General features: G+C 42.4%; 1 protein-coding gene across 4 annotated transcripts in view; it reads right to left on the bottom strand.

Annotated features, from left to right (window-relative positions):
- Positions 1-19,873, bottom strand: part of LOC112043397 (myosin-A) — a 29,009-nt gene extending 9,136 nt beyond the window's left edge. Inside the window, exons 1-3 of one of the 4 annotated variants that reach the window (XM_052885768.1) lie at positions 19,493-19,873; positions 14,990-15,147; positions 14,462-14,535 (exon numbers count right to left, since the gene is read on the bottom strand). In XM_052885768.1, the coding sequence (XP_052741728.1) occupies positions 14,462-14,535; positions 14,990-15,108 (193 nt within the window). In that variant the 5' untranslated portion in view covers positions 15,109-15,147; positions 19,493-19,873. Of the gene's footprint in view, positions 1-11,026; positions 11,771-14,461; positions 14,536-14,989; positions 15,148-15,358; positions 18,767-19,492 lie in introns of those variants that run through there. The other 3 variants (XM_052885767.1, XM_052885769.1, XM_024078797.2) reach the window with 3 other exon arrangements.
- Positions 19,874-23,261: the final 3,388 nt, after the last annotated feature.

The following is a 23,261-nucleotide window of genomic DNA, read 5'->3' as shown; positions in this document are numbered from 1 at the left end:
TCACTCTAAGGAGTTTTTTAAAATTGGTATTCAAATTAGTTTGTAGTGGTGTATCTGCTATTTACGTTTTATCCATTACTTACGGGACACCCTGTATGTCATATAATGTTGTTAAATTCCTATATTACTTGAAAATAATGGAAATAAATAGTGTAGTGTTAGTCGCTCGCGCTGTGACGATGATGATGACTTAGAGGATGAACGGGACCGACTGTTTAAATAAGGACGAACCGAAATCTTGAATGAAGGTAGCGGTTTTACCTTCTTTCAAAAACTCAGCCCGTCCTTATTTACCATATTATTTTTACATTAAATTAAATAAAACGCTGAGTAAACAAATAAAAATGTGAATGAGAGTGAGCGCTTTGTCTGCAACTCTGCGGCCGGCGGCGGCCTGTCCCGCTCGCTCCGCAGCCTGCGCCAGACACCTCTCGCTCTGCCGACAGGCTGCGGCACACGCACGTCACACAGACACACAGTGAATGTTCGAGCATTTCTTTAGCATAACTACGTATCTAATAATGGTTGGAAGAAACAGAATGCAGATGGCCATTGGCCCGTCGCAGCGTGACGGCTCTTCACAGGGCGTGTCGTCATTGCCATGTCTTCTGAACCATACGTCATAGGTGTTAACTGTGAAGCCACGTGTGCCTGTAACTTTACCCTTTACATTCTGATCTAAAAGGTAAAATTACATAAAGTAAACGTTATAGTAGAAATCCCCACACGAGCTCTGACACAAAATCTAGATGTAGTTAGTGATAGCGACCACTTCTGGAGACCCTCGGCAGTCAGATCTCGAATCGTTTCCCAAATATTTCCAACGAACAGCCCCGTTACAGGCGCGTACGCCGCCGGCTGCCGCTAGTGCGGGCGGCGGGGGGCTGCGCTAGGCATGCGCGGCGGGGGCGCGGGGCGGCGGGGACCGGTCGTGTTCCGGCCAGCGCCGGTATTTCCGACCTTGCGCCGCACGAGATACAACTCGTTTTCAGCTGGAATTTGGAGCAACGCCGCGTCGAAAAGTTTTTATCTGCGGCACCGCAGCCACGGAACGGATACTGAGCTTCGGCTCGATGTGTTCGTTATATGATTGTACTGCAGCTGCAGCTGTAGCCACTGAGACTAGGACGCCCGTGAACTAATCCTCGATAGGTATAAGCGAGAGGCGAAAGCCCAATTCAATATAAAATCTAGGCCAATATTCATTTGTGCGCTCTGCTGTAACACTTGTCCACACTCGCATTCGGCAGGTACCTATACTGTAGGATTACTCTCATGGCCTTCGATAATAATTACTAACGACCTACAAAATAACGACATAGTACTACTATTGACATTTTCCGCTTCAAAATCATCAAAAAAACATAGTAAGGGAACTGCTCAATACTGATGAGACAGATGTTTTATTATTTTTGGACCTGATGTCAGCTCGGTTCAGAGGAACCGGAAAACTTTGCGTACACTTCAAGCTAATAATTCGCAGCGCAGCCTGCAGGCCTGCGGCTCCGACCACAGCGAACAATGCAGCTTTGCGTTACTGCAAATACGCAGGAGCATCTCTGTGAAGCGGCGTCGACGGAACGTATCGGTAAGCGGCTGGGATCAAATCATCAAATTATAAACAAAAAGTAATTAATCGATTAAAAATTGATATTATAAGGCTAGTGTAGATCGTGTCGATGGTGGGTGCTGTCGCTAGCGTGGAACTTAATGTACATCGGCGGCGGACGCGGGGCGAGGACGAGCTCGATGACGAGAAAGTGAAGTTAATTGATCGTTAGCGCGGAGACCGCAGCGCAGCCGCCGCGGCCCGCACTCGCGCCGCCGGCGCGTGTCTCCGCCGCGAGTGAGCTTCCGTACGATTCCTCTCGCTCAATGAAAATAATAAAAAGCAGCTCGGAACATTCTCGGCGCGACACCTCGCCCGATCGCCTCGCCGCCTCATTGATCGCATTCCTAGCTCGAGCTCGCAGCGCGGCGCAAAAAGCGCCCCGCGCACGCGCGCGCGCAAAAACTTAATGCGCCGCGCCCGCCGACATAACAGCCGCAGCGTTCCTATCTCCGTTGCTATATTTCTTAGAAATTCAAGTAGATAAAGGAACATGCTGCTAATGGTTTGTGGAGTCATTTCCACTTTTCAATATTATCGGAGTAAAGATAGTCAGAAGTCCGCTCTGTCTCGCTCGCGGCGCGCGCCGTACGCTACTTTGTATCATATACAGCTGAAAGTTTCGGATATTGTTGCAGTGCATACTTCGATCTCGATTAGTATAGAAAAGATAGGCCTGCGACTGTACGCTCGGGCGACAAGAAAAATTGAATTTACCAGAACCGGTAGAGAGATTTGCAATCATGTCCCCAACTTCTCCACCACCACCACCAATAAAATACTAGCGGACCCGGTCAAGCTTCGCTTGACTTATGTGCACTTCTGCCGTATCCCTTCCTTACACTGCCCTACTTCTACACCTACCCTGATAGACCACAAAAGGTTTGCTTATATGACATAAAGTCGCACGGTTCTACTACCAGAATACTCAGGGTTCAATTTTGGTTCCTTCTCTATTCTTACATGGTTTGGTAAATCATTTAAGTTCGCACATAAACGATTTACCACACTAGGTCAGCGGCTTATGTGAGATTGTACTGTTTGCTGACTACACATCCTTCATTTTCAAGATCGACAGCAATAAAGAAAACTCTGACGATGAACCTACACCGTGCCATATCGCATGTGTCGCATTGGTTCACTGCAAATAATTTATTTTTAAATGCAAATAAAGCTAACTGTATTGAGTAACAGTATAGTTTATGTAAGACAATATATTAATTTTTACAAACTAAAAGGAGATTTAAACCCACGTCTTACTAGAAGCGGGCATAAGTTAGTTATTTCTGCATATCGTCTCCAAAGAGTAAAAAAATCTTTTGTAGGTTTGGGTGTACTCTTCTATAACAAGATCCCCAAGACTGTGGTAGACCTGCCAATGCATAACATAAGAAATGTGTTAAAAAAACATTTATTTGGTCGAGATTACTACACCATTGATAAGTTCCTTAATGATAACGGTGCTTGGAGGACATTGGATCAGCTTCCACCTTCACAAAGGAAGTAAAACAATAAGAAATTGTAATGGTGTTATCATTATTGTAAATTATAATACTGTATGATTTTTTTAAAGAGCAACTGTTGAGTTTCTTGTCGGCTCTTCTCAGCAGAACCTGCCTTCCGAACCGGTGGTAAAGTCTTTACAAATAGTCAACTGACGTTTCAAAAGTGCTTTTAAACTGAGCCTATTTGAAATAAATGAATTTTGATTTATTTTTAATTTCTATGGAAAGTCCTTCATTTTTAAAGTTACATTTATAAAAATTGGAATGTGTAGGTACCTACTGTCTGAAAAATTCTATTATCTATGCTGTTATTATAAAGAGGAAAGAGTTGATTGTTTGTTTGTTTGTAATGAATAGGTTCCGAAACTAAAAAAATACCTAAAATATTGTTTACGTGCGCTGCAAAAACTATTGATGTTAGATTAAAATAATGTACTACAGTTTTACAGAACACATCGTTTTCTACAAAAATTGTTACGACTACTTCAGATTCAAGCCTGCTTCAATACCTACCTTTATTTAACTTTTTGAATTATTCTATTCAGGCATTTCATTCAAAACATATCTAAAATTCAAAAGTTTAAAATCAAGTACCTATTAGAAAAAAGTTGTGTAGTCGCCACTCAACTCAAGAACGCCTAAACCGATTTATCTGTAAAATTGTAGGGAAGTAGCTTAGACCCAGGAGACGGACATAGGATACTTAGGATAGGGGTAGAGTAGGGGTGGGGTAGGATAGGGGTAGGGTAAGTTAGATAAAGAGTAGTGTAGGGGTAGGGTAGGGGAAAGGTAGGTGAAAGGAAGATGTGAACATAAGTCAAAGCGAAGCTTGACTGATTCCGCTAGTCGTTTATAATATTATGATCATTAACACTACACGAAAGTTCTTTTTGATTCTTTACAAATTAGCCCTTGACTACAATCTCACCTGATGGTAAGTAATGGTGCAATCTAAGATAGAAGCGGGCTAAATAGTTAGCAGTATGATGAAAATCCACACCCCTTACGGCACACGACTTCGTACCGGAACGCTAAATCGCTTTGCGTTACGTCTATGCCGGTAGGGTGGTAACTAGCCACGGCCGAAGCCTCCCACCAGCCAGACCGGGACCCATTAAGAGAACCACTGCAGATACTTCTGCGCCACGGAGGCCGTCAAAAAGTATATCAGCCCTTGCCTCTGCCATCATTATGCAAGTGGGTAAGTGGGTACGGTAGACTTTATTATCGTTGGCGTTGGAAGGTAGCAGGAGTCCACGGTCAAAACCGGACCTCACCGGACCTCACCGCGGGTAGCATCTAGCGGAGTATTGCCTGCTGACTGGAGAGATCTCCTCACGATAAAGACAATATCAAAACAACGTTATATATTTAGACAATTGAGGACGTAGGCAACCTGCTACCAAAGTCCACCACCACCGAACCAGTACCACGGTCCGAACTCCACCCCAGGCGACCGCCCTGACCTGCCGCACAGCACGGGCTGGCAGTGACGTAGACTGTCGCCTGGCGCCGCCCCCGCACTCAGCGTTCAGCAGTTGCGAGCAACCGGTTTGTCCGCCATCTGTACTTCTCCAGAAACTTATTTTCCGATACATTAAATAATTACGGTGGTTTTTTATTAGTGCACTTATAGTGTAAAAACATAAAAAGTTATTCTACATTTTTTGACTCACATTCTTCTCGTTTTTTTTTCCCAACTCTCAAACGAGTTTATTCGATTGAAACTACGTACAGATAGTGAAGACCGTCACAGTGTGTGTCGGTCGGTGCTGTCCGCTGCACATTCCTTAGTTTCCGGTACAGCCCATCCGTACGTAGAGACTCTACTGCCGGCAGACACCAGATGTTTCCGCAAAACCGATAATCCTACTAATATTATAAACGGGAAAGTTTGTATAGGTGTATTTTTGTTTAGATGTTTGTTACTCTTTAACGCCGCTACTACTGAAGTGATTTGGCTAAAATTTGAAGTATAGATAGATTATAGTCTAGATTAACACATAGGCTACTTTTATCCCGGAAAAATCATGGTTTCCGAGGGAATTGTGAAAAACTAAATTCCACGCGGACGAAGGCGCGGGCGTCCACTAGTAATCACTAATTGATTTAATTTACACTCACCATAATAATTATTACAGCTGTAAGTACTCGTATAAGTTGAAGAATTTATAAACATACTAATCTTTGGAACCGGTCGGATTTGATAGGCTTTTTGCATTTAGGGATAAATTCAATTACATTTTAATGATAAAAGTAGCTAGTAGTAGCCATGTATGTGTATTAGTTATGTGTAGGCAAACATACATAATTTTGGTCTTTTAGGAGTTCCGTGGCCAATAAGGAACCGGGATAGTTTCGCCTTGGTCCGTGTATGTCCGCGATCTACCTTAGAGACTATTTCCTACTACTAGAAAGCTGTAAAGTGTAATATTAATATATTAAGGTTTAAAGTGCTAATTGTAGAATCAAGTGCGAAAAATCCACAGATGTAGTAGGTTTTCATTGATATAATGAAATGAAAAGTAAAACTATCACATTCTAAGTCGGTTAATAGAGTTCGAAGTTTAAAATTGCGGAACCATCCACTGATACTCTTACACTGCGTGTGATCGGACGAGTAAAGAAATAAATAAACTAGGCGGGTAATTGAAGTTTAACATTTCTTAACCTGATAAATTGTCTTTTTGTGCTTTTAACTTGAGAAACTGTAAGGTTTTCAGTAAAGACAGACAATTTAAAGACAAATTACCTACGTCAAAGCAGGCTTAATTAATAATAAATCTAAGCAAGTCGTGATCATTAGATTAGGATCTGCACTTGATTGGAATATATTGAAGAATACGAATGGCTATTTCGACATCTACACCGGATGTAATCCTTTTTTCCAAAGTAAGTAGAACGTATGGTACGTAGAGCTCCTGAGTGCTGCGTATGCTGTGCCGCGGGAGACAAACAAGTCATTAAATTAATATCCTGATCAAAGACTTGGCCTCGTTAGAGTAACTTCTATATTAGAACGGGTATTTAGAATATAAATAAGTAAGTATAAACTAAAAGAAGAATGAAACGCTTGGGCGTAAGTTAGTTACATCTGCTATTCGTTTCCAAAAAGTATAAAATTTCTTTCGTAGGGTCTGGTGTACTCGTAAACAGTATCCCGAAAACTGTTATGGATAAGCAGTGGGCAGGGAGAACAAGACGAGCGGAGAAGGGGAGAACCCTGCACCTGTACATCACAAGTCTAGGACTTTGCTCGGAGGTTTCTCTCTGCCTCGCGATAGGCCCCCGCACGGTGGCACCCGCCGCCCGCACGGTGAACCCATGGAATGATAAGATGGAATGCGGACGGCTAACGTGCTCGTTGTATCGAGATAAGTACCTGCTTTTTAATTTCATATTTATCTTTGTGTAAAGGGGAATGAATCATGTATGAAGATGATAATTTAATGTATAAATAACTTAGACCAATTATAGAAGGACCTGTATCGCACTCTTAGTCACAAACAATCTATCATTTTCTGAAGAATACGAGCTTAGATTTGGCATATATCTTATACTAAACTAAAAGTTTTGTCCTTTTTTTACACCATTCAACTATACAAAAAGGTGTTTTTACGTTGTTCTTTAACCGACGAACACGATTACAACTATTTAACATCGATTCTATAGAGACAGCTTTTATAATCGCATTAGATCATTGATCATATACTTTGACAGAAAAGTAACACCTAGCTAGGCAGGTCCTATACAATAGTTGGTCTGAGATAAATAAAGATCTGGTTAAATAATTGGCTTAATAAAATTGTTGTTCTTGAAGAAAAAAACATATGTGTTATTACTCTTCTTACTCGCTCTAAAATGCTCGCCGATGTACTAAATTGGCGAAGTAATCTATACTAATATTATAAAGCTGAAGAGTTCGTTTGTTTGTTTGTTCGATTGAACGCGCTAATCTCAGAAACTACAGATCCGATTTGAAAATTTTTTTCAGTGTTAGATTGTTATTTTATCCCCGTATTCCTACGGGAACCACGCGGGTAAAACCACGCGGCGTCTACTAGTATTTTATGAAGCTGTATTATTTGTTTGTATTATTTTTTTCTGTAATCAACAAGCTTAAACAAAAAACAAACCAATCATAAATCTTAATGTCGTAAAACTCATGCTGGATGGTCAACGATCTTACCTTGTGTTGGGTTATTTAAAAATGTCGTAATATGTTGTAGCAAACTATTTTTGTTGTAGTAATGATTTAACGAATAAAGTAGATTTGTCAAGATTTTCTTAGTTGTAAGTAAATTACCGGGCGGTTAGGGTAGGCTAGGGCCGGGGGTGGCCTTTTAAGTCAGTGCTCAAATCAATATGTAATTGTAGGTGGGTGATCAGTGAGTTAGCGAGGCGAGCGAGCGGCGCGGGAGGGTCAGAGGGCGAGGGAAAGGCGCGCGCGGGATTTGCAATACTGTAGTGTTGCTCAGCGCTGCTACCTTAGCGGCGGCTGCACGCAGCGATACCTGTATAGTAATGTATATACATATATGTATATAAATACAGGCAGCTTTCCCGCTCATTTCAATTGCAATCCAAATTTAAGTATGTATTAGTTTTAACTTATTGTAATTTTATAGATTTAGTGAATTTATGGATATTTTAATCAACTACAAGTTTAATTCGTGTATAATCATACTAAAATAATGTCCCCTACAAAACGAAGAAGGTTTTATTCGTAAATAGAATCATCATAGGTACATTTTCTCCTTTAAGAAAAAGAAAACATTAAACTGACTGATACTGAATAATTAAAAAAATCTTTTTGAATAAGTAAAAATATTGTTGTTTTTAATTTTGAAAATTCATCAATTAATTTGTGAAACATAATGACAGAAAAAAATAACAATTTTAAAGGACATGGTCCATAGGTCCACTCTTGTCCTCCATACCATTGAAATTTAAAAATACAAGGATTTCATTAAATTCTAAATAAGTGAATAAATCTAACAAAATAAGAAGAAATAAATTAAATTAAAACCCAAATTTTTCTGTCACTTTCACTTTCCACCTTTTAGCGGTTGAATTTTTGTCCCTATTGCATTTACCATTGTATTGATAATCAATGTATCTGTTACCGTGAACATAATTAAACACTATTGAGGGACTTTCATAAAAAAAAGTTCAACCCTTATTTAACTAAATTTCCGAAGTTCTTTTTTCATGTGAAACCTACCGTTTGTAGATGATTTTTCACATTGACTTGAAAATGTTAGATTTTTAATTTCAGAAAAATTCTAACCCCTTTCAACCCTTTAGGAGTTGAATTTTTAATCCCTATTGCATTTCATATTCAATGTCGATGGTCAATGTAATCTATTACCGTGAAAATTTGAGACATGACGAACTTTCTTAAAAAATGATACATCACATTTCGCATTTTTTTAACCCTTATTTTACCCCCCTCTGATTTTATTTATGCTATAAAAAGTATCCTATAACCTGCTCCGTATTATGTTCGCAAACCATGCTAAGTTTCATTTTAATTCATTCAGTAGGTGCCCGGTCAACAAAAACTACGGTCAGACAGACAGACAAGAAATCGAAAAAAATATTTTTGGCTTCAGTATCGATTGTATAAAGCCCTCCAAAAAATATTTTCAATCAGAATATCTTCAAAGTACAGAATTTCATATGAATACAGTTTATTAAAAGTATAGATTGGTTCCGCTATGTGTTGAAATTATTCCATATTTTTTCAGATTTTAAATTTATAATTAGTACTCGAATAAATAAAAATATCTAAGTCGTTTCCCTTCCTAACGACGACATGCCCGTGTTTCAGCGGCCGGCTGAACCCGATTTTCAGCGCGTTATTTAGTTCAATAAATATTTGCCCAAACTACACACAGGTTTTGATAGCAATTTTCCTCTTCTTTGAATCTTTTGTCAAATTGAAAATATCTTAATTAGTATTTGTGATAAAACCCCATTTTTTATTTTTAGTTAGTTTTTTATAACATTTGAAATTTTTCCAGCGTCCCTTCAATGTTTTCAAAAACTATCTGCATGCGATTTCAAGTTTTGATCTACTGAATAAAAATAATTTAAATTTCTTGTCTGTGGAACACGTATACTTTTTCATTTGATTATTATTGCGTTGCGAGCTGCGTATGCAAAAAGAATTGAACAAACAATTGCCGTGAATAATTCTCATTTGATTTTTTAAGAAATTCATGGTGACCATAATTTTGAGATGGGAGAAAAAGAAATTACATATTATCTGTTGCCATGAAAGTCGAGACGCATTTACTTATAAATAATAACTAATATCTACGAAACATTGTATACGTGGAGAAATGAACAACGAGTTAATTGAGTTACGACAGGAATTATAAAATCTTTATCCTACAACTTTACATTACTATACCGTACATACTCATGAAACATCTTCACAGAAGTCGGAAATTAAGATATCAGACAAAAGCATAATTTTTTGACATACAAAATTGTAGCATTTGCACATTTAATTTTTAATTAAAAAAAAACATTGTATGCTGTACCTACTGAATTATTTTAATTTCCCCTATCGTAGTGAATAATATAGAGAGTAACATGCGGGGCTAAACCCACTATAACTCGGTTTCTATTTAGGGTCCTCGCCATACGGCTCGTGCCCTAAAATACCTACCTAGTATATAATGTTTTTGTATAAGGGTGTTTTTAGCCCTTTTATAAATAATCTACTATTGATTGATTGAATGAATGAATTGGCCTCGGTTATAGTTTACCTTAATTAGAACTAAGACGAGAAATATTTTTATAAAATTTTGTTAGATGGCCTCCGTGGCGCAGTGGTATGCGCGGTGGATTTACAAAACGGAAGTCCTGGGTTCGATCACCAGCTGCGCCGATTGAGATTTTCTAATTGGTCCAGGTGTGCCTGGTGGGAGGCTTCGACCGTGGCTAGTTAGCACCCTACCGGCAAAGACCAAACCATTAATAGAAAATGTCGACAGCACAGACACTATATTTCAACTAATATTATAAACGCGAAAGTTTGTATGGATGTTTGGATGTTTGTTACTCTTTACCGCCGCAACTACTGAACTGATTTGGCTGAAATTTGGGATCGAACTAGATTTTACTCTGGATTAAACATAGGCTACTTTTTATCCCGAAAAAATCCTTGGGTTCACGAGATTTGCGAAAACCTTATTTCGATCGGTATTTGTTACTCTTTCACGCTTCGGCTACTAAACCGAATCACCTAAAATTTGAATTTGAGATAGATTATAGTTTGGATTTGACACATAGGCTACTTTTTATCCCGAAAAAATTCATGGATCCCGAGGGATTTGTAAAAAAGTAAATTCCACCCGGACGAAGTCGCAGGCGTCCGCTAGTATGAATAAAAAAAATCACGGCTAAAACTAATGCGATACAACGTCGGAATATATCCGACTACGTAGTAGAGCCCGTACCCGTGAGTCGTGAGCTCACGTTATTCATGAAATTAGTCGGACATATTCCGACGGAGTGTCACGTTTTAGCCGTGCGCTGTGATAGGACGGACTGGACCAGCTATGTGACTATCGCCCCGACTGAGTCACACCGGTCGGTGGAGCACGGGGAGGACCTGCCGCGGGACTCCCGCCTCTCCTGCGGCCCGCGGCGAGTCCAAGTCTAAATCACATCCATCGTTGTCGTGTTCCGGTACGTGTCGCGTCTGGGGCCGACGGGTACCTGAGCCGACGATACAAATAGTGCCGGCGCCGCTCGCTCCGAAACGACCGAGCCTTTCGTGACTCAACAACACAATCTAAAACGGAGCCCTCACAAAAAACGCCCAGCCCGGCGCGACTGGCGCGGCCCGCGAGCGAACGTTTCGAAAGCCTCCGAGCGCGATCGCTATCTCGCTCACCTTGCAGCTTCTTCTCCGTCTCCCAGAACTTCTGCAGCTCAGTGAAGTACTTGTCGAGGATGAACACCTTGGACAGGCCGAGCGTGGCCATGTCGGGCGGCGCGCTCGCATCCCTTCGGCGGCCGCGCCGCAACAGCTCGCGCGGGGCGACCTCTCGCGCGCGCGCCTCTCGACGACTCACGGGCCCGCGCCGCGCAGCCTCCCAGCCTCCCACCCGCGACGAGGAACGTTCCGCGAACACCGAAACTACACTTTCGACTGAAACTATCTATTTCAAACTCCAACTCCGTCGGTTCAGTTCGCGGCGGCGGCCGGGCGTCCACTGCCCCATGCGGCGCGCCCCGCTGCGCGCGCGGGGGAGGCGGCGGGAGACTGGTTTGTTTATTTGTAAGCTCTCTCGCCGAAAGCTCGGCCACCCCCGTCCCCCGCGCGCCCGCCGCCCGCTCACCTGCGCTATCGAGGGCAGGTACCGCCGCGCGCGCACTCGGCCGCCGGCGTTTGCTGCCGACGCTCGACAGCTCTACAGAGCGGCCGCCTCCGACCGGTACTGTGCCGAACCACAGTAGATATAACAAGGCCGAACATACCGAGCGTGGTGCTCTGATACTACTCGAGGTATTGACTTGACTCGCCCGAGTGGTCCGGCAGCACCAAACAGCACAGAAAATATATGTACAACTCACAAGTAGTGACGGTAGTGTGAGAGAGAGAGTAATGTGAGGTAAAATGTTGAAATGAACATTTATTCTTTCGATATTCAGACAATATTCACTAATAATTACAATTAATATTTAAAATACATATATGTATTATTCCATTATATTTCCACAATCATGAATCATCCGTGCAGGCACCGAGTCGGCACTCGGCAAACAAAACATTCTACGAAGAGGGTCAGCGCAGCTTTTGCGCTGTCGCCAACGTATTTGATAGAAAGTGTTTTAAATTGTATTACACATAAATACAAAGAAATATTACTTCAAGGCGACCACTTCCAATTATTGTTATTTTCCCTAATAAAGTAAAAAAATAAAAATGTCATCGATCGTTTTTCATATTATCAAAGCATTGTGACGCCATCTGTCGGACTAGGCGGGAACTTCTTAGAGCTGAAACGCTACAAAGCCTTCGCGCGCCGGGCGGAGGCTGCGCGGCGTCGCGCTAGTCCGCGGGATGGCGCCAGCGCCGCCTTTACGAAGCGGCTTTAGTCACTAGGTTTTTGTCATATTTTGAAATAGCAAATCCGATCTGTTTCACAGGAAAGCTATATTTCATTTAATTTTATTTAGTGTAAATTTTATTTATATATTTTTTGATTAATATGTGTTAGTGTTTTTATATTAATTGTATCTAACACGAGATGCCCGCGACTACATTCGTGTCAAATTTTGTTTTTCACTACAAATCCCGTGAGAATTATTTATATTCAGGAAAATAGCCTTTGAGCCGTTGATATAATCTTTATTTATTACCCGACTATACGAAGAAACAAAAGAAGGGTAATTATTTTGGCAGTCTATGTATGTATGTATCCACAGCAGCGCGTTATCTACTAAACCGATTTTAATGAATGAGGTGTCAAAAGATTCTTAATGATCGCCCGGATGATTACTACTTCACTACTGTTGGCCATTTTGGTACCTATGCATTTCTCTATTTCTATCTGAAATATTTTCTTGTTTCGTCCTTTTTATAGTCCTTTTTACGTAGTCGGGTTATAGTTTATTTTTTTACAAATATTCTTTAGTTTTATTTCTATTCCAAATTGATTATATGAAAAGACTAATTAGTCTTTAAACTTTAACTGTGTTAGTTTTTATACGCGTCAGTCCGCGTGATTTTCTTCAAAAGTCAGTATTAAAACTCTGACACTTATCTTTATATGTTCGTAAGACACATTCTCGTATACAGTCATGTAGTATTGTTACACGCCAGACGCGGGGCGCGGGGCGAGGGCGCGGGGCGCGGTGGAGCGCAAAAAGTTGTCAAATCGTGGAAGCCGAACATTTAGTTAGGAGTACGCATCGGGCGCGCCGCCGCAGGCTTCGACGCGGCATTTGTTTATCACTCGTAAGTACTACACTACAATTAGCGTTCACAAATGATACACGCTTAGCTCGACTTGAATGTATACCTTAGATAACTAATATAAAAGTATATTTGAAGTATGTTTCACGCTGCACTTTTGTCAGACGTTCTATCAAGAAAACCACTCAGCGAAGACATCAACGCGCGCGCAGCTCTCCACACTTCTCGCTACTGTAGGCCAGGGGTGACCTAGGTCCGGGCCCGGACGACCGACACTTAAAAATACCTATTTGTAAATTACTATTAAATAATTCACAGCCATGTTTCTCAATGAATTCTAGGTTTTATAACTAATGCAAGCTTGTAATCGATCCCAGCTTAATGTTAGTCGAATGCTCGTTTATTGTTCGATATTATAACGAAGTGTTATGTAGTGATAACAATAAATACTTGATTTAGTTTTAATTTCAACTTTACCAACTTCAACTCACAGTCATTACTTTACAATAAGATAACAAACGAATGATTTAAAACAAATATTGTTATGAATAAATATCGGCTGATGTTAAAAATAGCAATTCGAACAATATTTTTTAAACTAGAGAATTGTGTCTTCTTTCAGTTAAAAAAGATAAGAATTTTTTTATCAATAATGGACACCTTGGAACGCCTCGCTTGTGATGGAGACGTAGAGCGGCGGAAATGACAGCACTCCGCGCACGCGCGCCGTCCGCAGTCGTAAACCGCGCCCGCTGCTGAGCGGTGTATTTACTTCTGCCTACCCACATTACTGCAGTGATATTTTATGCGTTTATTGTAGATAATAACTGTAATCATTTATTAGCATCATCGGCCACACGGCGGCCGCTCGCGCGCTGCGAGAGGTGTCTGCGGATCGACGAAATAATGTACTTTACGAATGTGTAAACGACATCCTCCGCACGTAGACATGTTTTGACGGCCTCCGTGGCGCAGTGGATTTACAAGACGGAGGTCCTGCAAAGACGTACCGCCAAGCGATTTAGCGTTCCGGTACCACGCCGTGTAGGAACCGAAAGGGGTGTCGATTTTCATCCTCCTCCTAACAAGTTAGCCCGCTTCCATCTTAGACTGCATCATCACTTACCATCAGGTGAGATTGTAGTCAAGGGCTAACTTGTAAAGAATAAAAAAAAAAGTTAACAATATCGTCGGTTTGTTCGTATAAAGACGTTAAAGACCGCGTTACGTCACCGGCCGCGGCTGGCCGACTGCTGTCACGGACACCGTGCGGCGTGCGCGCGCTGCTTGCGGTGGCGGAGCGTGGCCAGAGAGCGGGGCTCGATAGGTGTCGTATAATTTTCAAGTTATACGATATTCATAATTATTACAATTAAATATATGTGCTACAATAAGGCACAAACTCACCTCGTGCGTGAGCGCGGGCCCGGCGCGAGCGGCGGCGCGTCGCCGCCTCCTCCGCCGCCGCGTCCGCTGCCGCCCTGCCGACACGGAATCGCTTTATAGATTATTCATAATTTAAATTAATTATTCTCTATAACACATTAAACAACATAAAACGCTGCAGGGGGTGTGTAGGCGACATAATTTTTTTTATAGTAATCAAAGATAAATGTGTGTGTGTGTGTGTCAAATGGGGCCAGTAAGTTGGCCAATACGTTCTCTATTATTTTGATAATATTTGTAACGTTTCATTTTAATTGAAATACAATAATGATTGTCATTGTTCATAGTAACGTGAAAACATACCATATTATGTTTATGATGCTTAGGATATTATACATCAGTAATGGTATTCTTCTAGATTATTTTGGTACTACAGTTATTTGAATACGCGCAGTGAATACACGCAGGTGGACGCACCCTCGTACGTCTGGTCTGGCAGCATGACTCCGTCCCACTAGAGAGTCGCTAGGAGCGCGGTGTGGTACCCACCTGCGGCGCGGCGCGCGGTTGGCGCAGAAGAAGTCGGGGCGCACGCGGTGCGCGCGCAGCAGCGCGGCGGCGCGCGCGCAGGTGGACGCGCCCTCGTACGTCTGGTCGGGCAGCAGCATGGCGCGCGCATGGCGTCCGCCCTCCTCCACCCGCTCCACCTGTAGTCCAAATGTATATTTTATAATTGTCTGCCGCACAATTTTCGCGCCTCCGACGGAAACAGCAGGATCGGGAACAACTTGGCGACCGTTTTATATACGTGAATACGATGAATGAGCATTTTTAACCAACTTCCAAAAAGGAGGAGGTTCTACGTTCGGCTGTATGTATGTTTTTTTTTTTTTTTTTGAAAATAGCATCACAACGCACCACAGATCGCGCGAAGCCCGCCGAGGCCCGCCGAGACCCGCTGAGGCCCGCCGAGGCCCGCCGAGGCCGCTCCTCGCGTTCATTACGCACGGTGAGAGGGCACAATCAAACAATCCAACTCACTCGCTTTAATTGACGCGTTTACGTCCTAAATGATAAACTCGTTAACGAAGACCTCGGCGAAGCTTTTTGCCGCGCTCGCGGGGCGGCGGAGCGCCGCAGGGCTGCCGGCGCGGCCTGGCCGAGCGCGGTGCGCACGCTAGCGGGCTGCGTCGTCGCGTCGGGTGCTGAGTGTTTGCACGTATGACGTCAATGTACCGATATGTCACACACGGCTGGCTGAGCGCGCAAACTAGTTCTTAATACCAACACTAGCTGACGCCGCGCGGTTTCACCCGCGTGGTTTTCCTTCCCGTAGGAATACGGGGATAATATATAACCTTCCTCGATAAATGGGCTATCTAACACAGAAAGAATTTTTCAAATCGGACCAGTAGTTCCTGAGATTAGCGCGTTCAACGAAACAAACAAATTCTTCAACTTTTTAATAAACCATAGATTGTTGAATCGACGGACGATTCTACTAAGATTACTCATAAATTCACAAAGCAATCTCATGAAAGGACAGTAATTAAAAGTTCGTTAACTTAAATATCACCATATAGCAGTCGTGTCAACTCCATTTTACTGTTAGGTCTATGGTAGAGTCTGTCCCTGTCGCATAGTGGTATCGCGACCGAGATACAGTCAGGGAATGCGCTGCGACGCACAGTATGCAGGCACTCGACACCGGCGCGGCAGCCCTGCGCGGAGAGAGCGCGCCGTTCGCGGAAGGCGCTCCGCATTTGGGGCGCCGCGGCCGCCTCGCCAGACCCATTATCGGCTTTTCAACAGAACCATCGGCAAAAAGCAATACGCGGCGATAAAATTGCGGAGGCCCGAAGCGCGCCCGCGGCTTTCGGGGACTTTCGAGTATCTTTCCAGAGCATCGACGATCGCGCTTATATACAGAGAAGCAGTCGCCGCGAGTCGCAGACCTACTCGCAGGTCGCCGACTGCTGCGACTGGAACGTTCGCGACGGAGCGCGTGGTCGGCGTCAGCTGGAGCGGCCGGGGACGCGCCGCGCTCCGCCGACTGCCAAAACGAGAGATTTGGATAAAAACGCTGCCCGGCGCGACGACTTGCAACTCGTCACATTATAAATTGTAATCCACCTCGGCCGCGTCAATCACGATAGCAGGCCGGGTTTCAGCAGTATGTTCACAACGCGCCTCAGCACTGTCGTTGTGCGTCCATCGAGCATTCGGCCATGTCGGCCATATTGCGACCAAATATTTTTCTTTTTCTCGAAATAAATAGGCTAGTTGACTCATATTAAATAATTTAATACAAACAATATTATTTTCGTATAGTAAGGGAATGGGAATATATACTTGGGATAAGGGTCTGAAATATACCCATTTTATTAAAAAAAAAAATTAATTAGAAACATAAGTTTGGCTGGTGGGAGGCTTCGGCCGTGGCTAGTTACCACCCTATCTACAAAGACGTACCGCCAAGCGATTTAGCATTCCGGTACGATGTCGTGTAGAAAGGGGTGTGGATTTTAATCCTCCTCCTAACAAGTTAGCCCGCTTCCATCTTAGATTGCATCATCACTTACCATCAGGTGAGATTGTAGTCATTTGTATAATGTTGACGATTGACGAATTCATCTGTTGGATGACATCCGTCACACGCCGCCGCCCGCGCCGCGTCGAGTTACTCGGTCGCCGGTCGCGGTCACAATCACAATGTACGATCCTACAGTAACACTTCTACCTGGCTATTAAAATTGCATAGCACCGATACAGATCCACGGAAATTAATTTAATATATATCGGCGGAACAGACTAAATCTGATACACGGAAGCCGTAGCCTCAGGGCAGGTTCTAAGCTTTACGTGTCAAGGATGGCAGACACACAAAGTAACACTATCGATCATTACCGGAACGACCGCTTAACTTTTTACATGACATACACATTTTTTTCAAATAGTCTTCCGTGACTAATACGTGTGATGCCAGGCGCGCCAGGCGCGCAGCTGCTATGGCCTGTGATCTGCCATTCCAATACATAGTTTCCAAAGCGTTGGCATTTGTAGAAATAGAATCGACACGCCACATGGCTGTAATCTCATGAGCAAGGTCCAAATATTTTGATACTTTCATCAGCTTTAACCAGATTCTCGCCATGTAAGACGCAAGTAAATTATTGCACGACGCACTGCCCGATCCACTAGCTTTAAACACCATATAAAAGATGTCGTTTACTTAAAGTGGAGTTAATCGTGCTGCAAGCAGGCGACGAGCCGTCGCGCCGGCGTCGTGTCGTGCCGCGCTCGTCCCGCGGCCGTGTCGCGCGGCGTGCTGCGGCGCGCGTCCGTGCGTCTGTAACTGTCGCTCCACATTTTTTGTGTGGAGTGCGGAGCGCACCGGCACCGCCGACCGCGGCCGCGTCGGGTTACCGTCGGGTACCGCCGTACCGCGGGACACGGCGCGGGTCTGCGGCGGGAGCGTGAGACTGTCCGCTGTGGACATGAGCCGTGGCGCAATGTGCCACTGTCCACTGTCTCGCCGCTCCTCAGGAGACCAAAACATATCAGTGACAATCGACATACGATACGTTTATGAGCTACTGAGATTCCACTTTTTACAATAGCTACAAAACTAAAATAAATAAAATAATTAAAAAAATAGGAAACCCGACTGCCTATCCTGGTCGCACCACATAAATAATGCTTTTCTAATTGTTTGTTTTTAATATGACAATGATATACCATTTCGAAATCATCTTGAAATCCTCACCAACGAGGTACATACAAAATAAATCATTTAAGGTTTCTAGATACAGCAACTTCACAGGATCACAAAGTTACATTTGCAATGAATGAATCAGTGTTTCTGTATATTATTACACCATATATGTGTGTATAATATAATGGCGTACAATGGCGGTAATATGTGTAGACAGGTACCTGGGTATACCTAATTATGATCAAATTTATCTAATAAATGGTCAAATGGTAAACGGAACGAAAAAAGCAAGAATAGGAAATATCATGAACTTCAAAACTAAAATCCTACAAAGTATTAAGTAGACTGAAGAATTAGTGATCGATACTGATACCAAAAAAAATCAGTACAATTTTCCTCTGTCTGTCTGTATGTTCGTTATAGAAATAAAAACTACTCGACGGATTTTAACGAAACTTGGTACAATTATTCTTCATACTCCTGGGCAGGTTCATCACGCTATGATCAATAGGAGCAGAGCAGTGAAGGGAAATGTTGGGAAAACGGAGGAAGTTAGGTAAGTACTCCATTTTTACAGCCAGCGATACTACTGTAAGGGCTGAATTAAACAGGTCTAAGGGCGGACGAAGTCGCGAGCGTCCGCTAGTTTATAAAATAAAAGATTTTTGATATTGTTATAGTCACTGCAACATCAGTGACTATAACAATATCAAAAATCTTAGGTTCGCTAATTACGTACTTAATACCTTCTTGAGACAGAAGATCCCATAATTGCGGACTGAATACAGTAACCGACTTGGTATTACATGGATCTTACAACTTATTACGGTAAAACAACTGAGTAGCGAGATTTGAGCAAATCTTGCAAACCTGGAGCAATATTTCAGTTGTGTGCATTTTAAGAAATTAAATATCACGTGCCTAAAACGGTGCAGGAAAAACATCGTCAGGAAACCTGACTACTCATACCAACCTAACAATTTTCTCAATTCTCTACGTGTGTGAGGCCTGCCAATTCGGGTTGGGCTACACAGTGGACTACTGGCCTAACCCCTCTGATTCAGAGATGATTGCGTAAATGCTTAAAATATATTCAATTCAAAGGGTTCGTTAACGATGTTGATGAGATCCAGAGTTTATGTACCCCTACAACCTCACAAACCTTATAGTATAGAGACAGATAGATATACCTATAAACTATATGGCTTGTACGTATATCGAATAACTACGTACCTACTTATTTTTATTTTTGTAAAAGGTAAAAATGTTTATAGTGCCTGGCTCCAGCTCCCATTAGTTGGGCGGAGAGCAACACGCGCGCGCTCACCGACACCTACCACCGCGCGCTCCCACGACTCCGCCGGCCGACACCTATAGACGCTCACAGCTACAGCTACAGATAGTCAGCTGCCCAGGTGATCACTTCACAGCTCAACAGTACTCACACTACCGGCCCATGGGCAGCGCCCGCGCCGAGCTGCCGTGGCCGGGGCGAGGAGTGGCCGCCGCAGTCGCCGCACCGCCCGCCCGAGTCACTCGGGACTCAGCTTCGGTGCAGCGGTACGCTGGCTTGCGGGCTGGCGTTCAGTCACATTGTTTGTGTAATGCACAGATACTTTGTAAAGAGATTTACAGATACAGACGAGATCTGGTGCGTCCCGCGCGCCGACCGACCGACACGAGACGGCACTCGCTCAGCGTGCGCTCCGCTCGGCGCTCGCCTGCGCACTGCCGTCTGCATCTGCACTCTGCCGTGCCGCGGCCAGGCCAGCGCCGCAGCGCCCTAGGCCTCCGACGACAGGAAGTGTTCTCGAACGCTGCGACGCTCTGTGGGTGGGGAAGCAGTGCTAACGCGAAGCTTCCAGAGCGGGAGACGACTCGGTTGATAAATCTATACTTGTAATAAATCTATAGAGAGGTAAATTCTGTACATGAAATATATTTCCAAAATAACTATCAGGGGGTGGTTAGTGATCGATACTGATGCCAAAAATGCAATCAGTAAATTTTTTGTCTGTATGTTTGTTATAGAAACAAAAACTACTCGACGGATTTTAACGAAACTTGGTACAATTATTGTTCATACACCTGGGCAGGTTATAGTATACTTTACATCACGCTACGATCAATAGAAGCAGAACAGTGAACGTTTCTGACGTCACCCAGACGTGAGCTTTTTAACTCACGATCTCGGGGGCGCCCGGACTGATACACTCAGGCCAAAACACCTCCCGAACGGCCCTCTAAGTCGAGGCTCGAGTCTCAGAGGAGACGCCCTTAGAGAGTCGTTCCGCCCACTACTTTCTTCTGCCTTCGGGCCCCATCAGGCGATGCTTCTGCGCTCGCCCAAACCCCCCGGTGACGCCGCTGAGGTCCCATAAGGAGCCTACGGCACTTACACAATCAGAAAAAAAAAAAAGAACAGTGAAGGGAAATGTTGGGAAATCGGGAGAAGTTACTCCAATTTTACAGCGATACTACTATAAGGCTGGGAGGTCTAAAAGGTCGGACGAAGTCGCGGGTGTCCGAAAATAACAAATAAATAAAATTTAAGTGTAATGACTAGCTGAAGCCGCGCGTTTTCACCCGCGTGGTAATGGGGGTAATATGTATATAGCCGATAGCCTTCCTCGATAAATGACTGTCTAACACTGAAAGAATTTTTTAAATCGGGCCAGTTCTTGAGATTAGCGCGTTCAATCAAACAAACAAACTTTCAGCTTTATAATATTAGAATAGATTTAAAAAACGATAATTTTACAACTGGAAAGATTTTGTGAAGACTTTCAATGGCAGACACACCACTAGTGACTAACAGCTCACTCGTCGCACAATATCGTTACTCCGCTCGTCGTCAATAAAATTATGATTTTTAAAATATGTATTTAGATACTGTACTGTTACTGTTAGCCTTAAAGTATGAATATACCTATACTCTTACTCTGAACCCACAGCATATTAAGTAGTTTATCGGATCTATATATTAAATATTATGTTTGTCTGTCTGCCCGTCTTTTTGTTGACCGGGCATCACATTGAAACTACCGAATAAATTGAAACTTTGCACGATTTGAGACCGTAATACGAAGAAGGTCATACATAGTACGAGTATGCAAAATCAAATGTCGCGAAAATAAAATCAGAAAGAGTTGAAAGTTTTTATGAAAAGTCATACATTTTACAAGTTACATTTGTAGAAATTGAAATGTGCCTAAAAATATTATAAATAATGTAATTCAAGATTTTTCGAAATTGTACCCCTAAAGGGTTAAAAAGGGTTTGAGGTTTTTTAGGGTTCCGAACGTACGTAGTTCATAAACGGAACCCTTATAATCCCACTCGCGCACATTTTAATGTCAGTCTGTTTTCTCCGAATATATCAAACCAATCCAGTTGAGATTTGGTACACATATCAATTGGTGTGGCCCAAATACAGGGATGTATCGCGAATAGGTAATATTTGAATATAGGGGGCTCTTATGGGGGTAAGATGGAAAGTTAAAAAAAACTTTTACTAACTTCATTGTGTGATACATCAATAAGAGAATTGTAATAAAGTATGATCTTTTTGAATATGAAGGTCACTTTTGGAGGGCAAGATGGAAAATGTAAAAAAAAAAAATCAAACTGCATCATGCGACACATCAAATAAAAGGCCTTGTTATGAGGATTTAAAATATTTTTTTTTTTGGAATTTTGAAATAAATAATTTTCAAGTTATCCAAGAAAATCTACCACCCCCCTCCTTTTTCTCCGAAACTGTCAAACCTAAAATTTGAAAAAAGCACAGAAGTTAACTTTCTGCTTGAAGATTTCCGAAAAACCTCAGGAATATAATTTTTTTAATATAAAGGTCACTTCTGGGGGGCAAGATGAAAATTAAAAAAAAAACTTTTTTAAACTGCATCATGTGATACATCAAACAAACGAGCTTGGCAAGAGGATTGTAAATATATTTTTTTTATAATTTAGAAATAAATACTTTTAAATTATCCAAGTTAGCTTTCTACTTGATCCCTATTTTTTAATATAATATAGCCTTCCTCGATAAATGGGTTATCTAACACTGAAAGAATTTTTCAAATCGGATTAGTAGTTTCTGAGATTCAAGCAAACAAACAAACTCTTCAGCTTTTTTTCTGCATCGACGGCCGTGGATTCGATTGCCACAACTGAAAATATTTGTGTGACGAGCATGGGTGTATTTATTCAGTATGTAAGTATTTATGTAGCAAATAAATATATGATAAGAATCGCCGTAAGTACCATAACACATGTTACACGCTTACTTTGGGGCCTTTTAATATAATATAGTATACTCGTATTTATATTTATTCAGGCATTCAGCAAACTATATGCTTATTATTGCAGGATATAAAGTTGTAGATTCATGTGTCAAGGTTGAATTGATCTCCGTTTGAACCCCCAACCAGTTATCAGTTCTATGCGTCGTCTCGTACAGCGTTGAGGAAGAGTGTCATTGTCTGTAAGAAGAGTAGGGAGATTAAATGATAACACAGGGTTTTTTTTAAAAAATAATGCATTTGTTTAATCACAGAGCACTTGCGCTAGTTCTGTAATAAATATTTTACCACAACAAGCACACAGGAACTATCCTACTTACAACTACTTAAAGCTACGCTCACACAACAATGTCCTGCACGCTCCTTGAACGTATGCGTCATGCGTTCTGCAGTGTCGTCGTGTGAACAACGTATGCGCTACTAGTTATATATTGAACACGTGCGAGATACTGCGTGTGAATGTAGCTACGCTAGCGCGCGGCGCCGTCCGAGCCGCGCGCGACGCGACTGTCGCGGCGTGCGCGTCTTGTTACATTCACTGAGACCGGTCATGTGTTATTTATATTTATCGATTTTTGATATAACAAAACTATGATAAAAGTAAAATCCCCAGATATAACATTATTTTTTTTTCAGAATAGTCTTAAAATACATTATTCCAAGCATTTAATTAATATAGTCATTTTAGCGCGACATGCGAACGTGTAATAAAATGACGTCACGAATAATATCGGTTGTTTAAACTAATCAAAGTAAATGTTTCATTACTATTAAATTTCCCAGGGTTTTTGTTTTCACACTT

The sequence above is a fragment of the Bicyclus anynana genome, chromosome 15 (genome assembly GCF_947172395.1).
Source record: "Bicyclus anynana chromosome 15, ilBicAnyn1.1, whole genome shotgun sequence".
Classification (NCBI taxonomy): domain Eukaryota; kingdom Metazoa; phylum Arthropoda; class Insecta; order Lepidoptera; family Nymphalidae; genus Bicyclus; species Bicyclus anynana.
The sequence above is the reverse complement of the archived record's forward strand: the minus strand, read 5'-3'. Positions and strand labels throughout refer to the sequence as shown.